The 5,835-nt window shown below is 38.4% G+C and overlaps 1 protein-coding gene across 1 annotated transcript in view; it reads right to left on the bottom strand.

The window, feature by feature from the left end:
- Nucleotides 1-3,073: 3,073 nt before the first annotated feature.
- FOXK2 (forkhead box K2) overlaps nt 3,074-5,835 on the bottom strand; it is a 65,907-nt gene continuing 63,145 nt past the window's right edge. Inside the window, exon 9 of the mRNA XM_089533717.1 lies at nt 3,074-5,173. Within this exon, the coding sequence (XP_089389843.1) occupies nt 4,977-5,173 (197 nt within the window). The 3' untranslated portion in view covers nt 3,074-4,976. The remainder of the gene's footprint in view (nt 5,174-5,835) is intronic.

Genomic DNA, 5,835 nt, shown 5'->3' with positions numbered 1-5,835 from the left:
TTAATGTTATGGAAACAATAAGGGCACTGCATCCAGCTTTGCATTTACATGTACCATCTGTATAAATGAACACATAATAGGTGATGTTTCAAGCTATAGAACAAGCAATAATTATAGACTATCATAATGTGGGAGAAGGGAAAGCAGGATTCAAAGCCTCATTGTTCTTTAAGCATATCAAGATCACACTTCTCAGACAGTTTTTATGAAATTGTTCCTAAAGGCAACTAGCTCAGAGGGGGTAGGCTTACCTATAAGTTCCGTGAAGCATAGTTCTCCTGCATCCCACCACTGGTAACAGAACTATGTTGTAAATGTGAATAGGCTGATGCCAAAGGTACATGAATAGAACCTTTCATGTAGTGTGGCTTTGCGGTTCTCTCTCTCAAGACTGTTCAAGATTACAAGTCACCTCCTGCAATACAGCAGAATGAGAAATAGAGTGCCTAGCAGGTTGGAGAGACCACAGAGCTCATGGAAGTTTCTGTGTGTCTTTGTACTAGCACTATAACAAACTGTTGTGACTGAACGCATCTTATCGTACCAGTTTGTAACTTCTATAAACCCTGTACTTCTTTCTCTACTATCACACAGCTTGGAGAGCTATCATTCATTCCTTTAGATAGCTTTAAGATTATATCATTAGCCTTTTCAGGAACAGCCTGTTCAATCTTCATGTTTCATCTCTTTAATGAAAAACAAGTTTTGTAGAACTTTTTGTTTCTCAAAAGTGCAAGTGTCCAGAAGTTAGTCTGTTGTGTGCAATACAAACAATCTGGTTTTCAAGCCTCAACTAGAAATAAGTAGTTCCGTCATGTTTCGCTACGCTTGGGCTCTCATTTTCCCAACATGAAGTTCATTCTGCCTCAATCCACAAGTCCCATTACATACAAAGGCATAATAAAATGGTGTTCCTTACATAAAATGGCAAAACCAGGACTTACTTAGATTATTATCAACTGAACAAATTTCACTGTTGCCTCAGTATCAGTTGGATACACCCTTCGCAAAGTGCTACACAATAGAAATCTCAACATTTACTTGGGCCTCACTTGTAGCTGAGTCTTGCAAATATTGCAATAAGTAGTATTAAGCATACCAAATAAATACTTTTTGGATGGAATCTAATGTATACTTAAGGTAAAATTTAAAATCTGGAGGGAGAAGGAAAGTCCTGATCAATCAGCGTAAATCCTGTGTGTGATACTAGATTTTGTCCTGTATTCCTTCACCATGACAAATTAGTTAAATAAGAGTTCACTGCAATATGAACTAACTTTGTAGAAAGGAAACAGTTTTGGCGCCTATAATAGCAGGTCTTTAGTAGAAGCATAATTCACTTAGGGAGACCCTAGGGTTGATTTGAAGCCTCATTCTTGTTGAGAGTACATACTGTTCACAAAGGCACATGCAACACATGACCAGAATTAATAGTGATCAGATAATTCTTCATACATAGCTTATAACAGTATGTAGAGAGATCTTGTAGCACCTTTGAGACCAACTGAAAGAAGTTGGCAGCAACTTCTATGAAAGCTCCTGCTGCCAACTTCTTTCTTTGGTTAGGGCCTCAATAGACTGGCATAAAGAGCCAGCCTTGGGGCAGAGTGGGAGTGTTGTGTCCACCCGCCAGCCACCGCCACACCATCTGCCTGACCAGACGGCGGGTGGCGTTATGCTGCATCCTCAGCACAGTGCTTACATGCGCTGTGCCAAAGAAGTGGCAAAAAGGCGCTGCAGCTGCCGCTAGGGCACCCTTTCCATGGTGCAAAAAGAAGGCGCTTTTTGCATCTCCTTTTTGCACCGCGGAAAGCCCAGATTAAGGTCGCAACATGTGGTTGCCATGGCCCCAATCTAGCAAGGAAAGTGGCAGCATCCCGCCATCCCTTAGGGGCCATCTGTACAGCCCCTTAGTCTTAAAAGTGCTACAAGATCTCTATACATACTGATTCTACAGACTAACATGGCTATATCTTTGAATAGCTTGTAACAATCCTGCTGTCAGAATTTACAGAGCGCTATTTCTTGAAACAGCTGGAAGCTGGGTGGCTGATGTAAATAGCTGTAACCATCACAGCCCTGTTGCCTAGAAGCAGTTTGTTCACAACTGAAATTACGGTGAGGACATTATGAATGTACAACATCAAAGTATTTCATTTCTGGAGTTGCATTTTTAGGCCCAATTTGTTTAGGTATCTGAGGGAGTCCTGAAATTGATATTGTCTTCTATCAAAATGGATTAAAACTAGATTTCTTCTCTGTTTGCCTATGCCAGTACTTTTCAAAATGATGGTCCATGGAGCAGTGCAGGTCTGTGAGGCACTGGCTGCTGGTTTATAGTTAATTTCCAACAATGGGAATGGGAATATAGCAAACTATGGAACAATAAAATACCAGACCCTGGCACATCAAGAAAAAACCTGGTGATTTACCACACATCAGATAATTTGTGAAGCACTGACCCATGCAATTAGCCTGCCATTCATTTTAAAACAATTGTAATATTAAAAATATTACCATGTTTTACAATGTAAAAATGTTTGAGAAATACTGTACTACTAGGGTTTCTTGCATACCCTTATTACCCTGGTTATGAGAACTGATTATTGACCGTTGAAAGTTTGCTAGCACTTCCAGCAACATAGGGGCAAAGGGCCAGATTACATTTTTAGTATGGTGGTATCTGGAGGTTTCAACACTGTCATGCAAATGGAGAATTTTTTAAAAATAAAGGTAAAACAAATGGTTCAAACAGAAATATACCCATTACAGAAGAACCTTTAATATCGCCACCACTGCATTCTTATCCACTGCATGACTCTAAGTACATTAAGCTTCCAGTGCTCAAATAGGACAGAAAAGAGTGTTATAACCCAGTGGGGGAAAGGGGGGATGCAGTTATGTTGCTTGAGTTTTAACCTCTTCCCATGCAGGTTGAGATAGGCTAACAAACAGTTAAGAATATTAAATCCTCCTATTTCAAGAATTTACATCCTCTCTACCTAGCTTATAAACTACGCTGAATATATCAGAGAACTGTGGGAATGAATAATTTTGAATGACTTAAAAGAACTTCAGCAGATTTTATTTTTTATTCAAAAACTTGCAGCAGTTTGCCTAATATTCATGAAATAGTAGTTTTATAATCATTTTTTGCCAATAATTCAATATAGTTAATTCTAAATAAGATGACCACAGCACAGAAAGTAGAATGCTGCAGATACAGAAATCATTTTGTTTCACCCAGCTTATAGTGGCTGTTAGAAATTCAGCTAGTGTACATCCATTTTTCATAATCTTTTTAATATGTATTATCTGCATCGACACTGTGACAGCTCTACTGTGGGGGTTAACATGATACTTGGTACAGATTTCTCATATTTGGTCTTCAGATAAAACAGTTTTCAAAAACTGACTAAATATAAGCCATTCCAAGCCATTTCAGTCCATCATGAAAATACAGATTCCTCTCAAAATGAAAAAAACAACAACACATAAATAATGGTATAGCCAAAAAGGACAAATCAAAAGTTAAAGCCCAGTCTTCACATTTAACTCACCTTAATATGTGAAGGGACAAGACAGAATATGAATTAAAGACAAACAAACTGTCTTAGCTTTTACTTCAGTTTCAAAACAGAAGGTGGATTCTACCATCACAACTCTGAGAAGTCATCTTTAAAATGTTCAACTTCTGAACACACATTAAAAAACACATTTATTATAGTATAGCAGCCAGTGTTAGAAAACCACAATAGCTACTTTTAAATGAAGACCTCAGAAGGCCTGTGTAGGACATCAAAAGTTAAGGATAAACTCATCAGATTAATCTCTACTGGTGGGTGCTTATGCTTAAAAATATTGAATATATCTCTGACAAGATATTTTTTCTTTTTCTTTTTAAAAGGACGTGTGATAAAGAATCTTCTCTCTTTTTTTTCTAAATGAAGAACAGTCTGTTATTTTAAACATACACAATATTAAGCAAGACTCTCGTTTTACTTTAGACTGGAAAAAATATGCCAGGGACAGTCAAAGTCAACACAAAGTAACAAACAGCAAAAGGTAGCAAGAAAGAGAAACAGGTAAGTGCAGCTCTGGTCAAATTCATAGCAGTTCTTTACGTCAGTTAACGGCTCATTTACACTGTATTTCTAATCAGTTACATGCAAGCCCAAAGAAGCATTTGATCACTACACAAGGTAATAAAATTTGATTAAATTTATCAGGCAACTGCTAAAATATGAAAATTTGCAGATGTAACAAATTAGCTTTATCTGAACTTTAACAGGACAAAATTAAATCATTCCATTGGTTAAAAAACCCTACATTCAGTTTTACCAAACAAAATTTCACATGAAAAGTATTGTGTGATTCCAAAGTTTCTGGAGTAGAAATGGAGTGATCTGAAATGTCGAAGACCCCATTATTTTGAAAAACAAAAAGTACACATCAAAAATTTCTAATTCCACATGTGAACAACAAAATACTGCATATCTACCAACAACTGCATTGGGTAGGTTGTTATGAAAGGCTAGCTGCCAAGATGTAGGAAATGGCTCCTTGCCTTCTGTTCCCTTTGAGGAATATACAATCGTCAGAAATCCAGTCACATGAAGCTCTTATCATGTTGTGATGTAGTTAGGTACTCAATTCATAAGATAATCCAACAGAGGTTTTTAAAGTTGCAGTCTTCCCCAACTTTGGAACTCTCAACATAGAGTCACTTCAGACTGGCAAGGAGCAGGGAGGGGAGAGAGGGGTCACAGCCTCTGGAATAGGATGTTTTACACTTTTGTGTGTGTTTGTTTTAAATTAAGGAGTCCTAAGGCCACCTGTGTTTCTCAGTGCTGAAAGTTGAAGTCACAGGGCCCCTATCCCCACCATAAGAGAAGATGTTCAATATTACGAGTGTTAAAATGTCTCCTTTTGGCACCATGGAGCATTATTTTAAAAAGAAATATTCTTCCAAGTTCCTAGTTCTGGCTGCCTTGTTCACTCACTGCCACTGGCGGGGCTTCAACATTCACAGCTATAACTATGCTCTCTCTATCCTCTGTTTTGATACGTTTCAATTCTTGCTGTTCAGACTGATCTCCATTCTGACGTTTTGTTGGAAGTGAAGCCGATGCAGATGCATGGGTTGCTAGCATGTGTAAAGGACTTGCAGCAGCTATAAAAAAAATAATAATAAGAGGGGAAGGAAGACACAGTAAGTCAAAGCAAACTTCATAGGAGTTTGAGAACAAGAGCAAACTTAACTTCATGTCCAGAATCTTAGATATCCTGGCAGCCTTAAGTGTTAAATATTTAGGAACCATCCTAACTTTGGTGAGAAAAGCTGTGGGAACTGACCATTTCTAAAAATGAAGAAATTATTACAAAACTACCAGGCAGGTCAGAGATACACTTGCAGAGTTACACAGAGCTGCTTATCTGCAACAATTCATCCAAGATCGTATTCTTTGCAGCCATTCAGCCAAATACAGAGGAAGACATCTGCACAGATTGAATCTTTTAGAATATTCTAGAAGAGAAAAGGAAAGGTTGCTTACCTGTAACTATAGTTCTTCGAGTGGTCATCTGCGAATCCACACAAATGGGTTATTCTACGCCTGTGCAGCAATTTCAGATCCTACTGGAATTGCTAGGGAAGACTTTTTGGCGGTAGATTTGCCCACCCTCTATATAGGCAGGATGTCTTCCTGCCTTTTCTCAGTTCAAACAATCCGCTGAAGGAGCAGACAAGGAGGAAAGTGCAGGACACGACAGAGGGCATGATGGATGGGATTTGTGTGGATTCGCAGATGACCACTCGAAGAACTACAGTTACAG

Source organism: Sceloporus occidentalis, unplaced genomic scaffold (genome assembly GCF_023333645.1).
Source record: "Sceloporus occidentalis isolate IW3139 unplaced genomic scaffold, rSceOcc1.0.p SCAF_1, whole genome shotgun sequence".
NCBI classification, from domain to species: Eukaryota; Metazoa; Chordata; class Lepidosauria; order Squamata; family Phrynosomatidae; genus Sceloporus; species Sceloporus occidentalis.
Note: the sequence above shows the minus strand (reverse complement) of the source record. Positions and strands in the feature narration are given on the sequence as shown.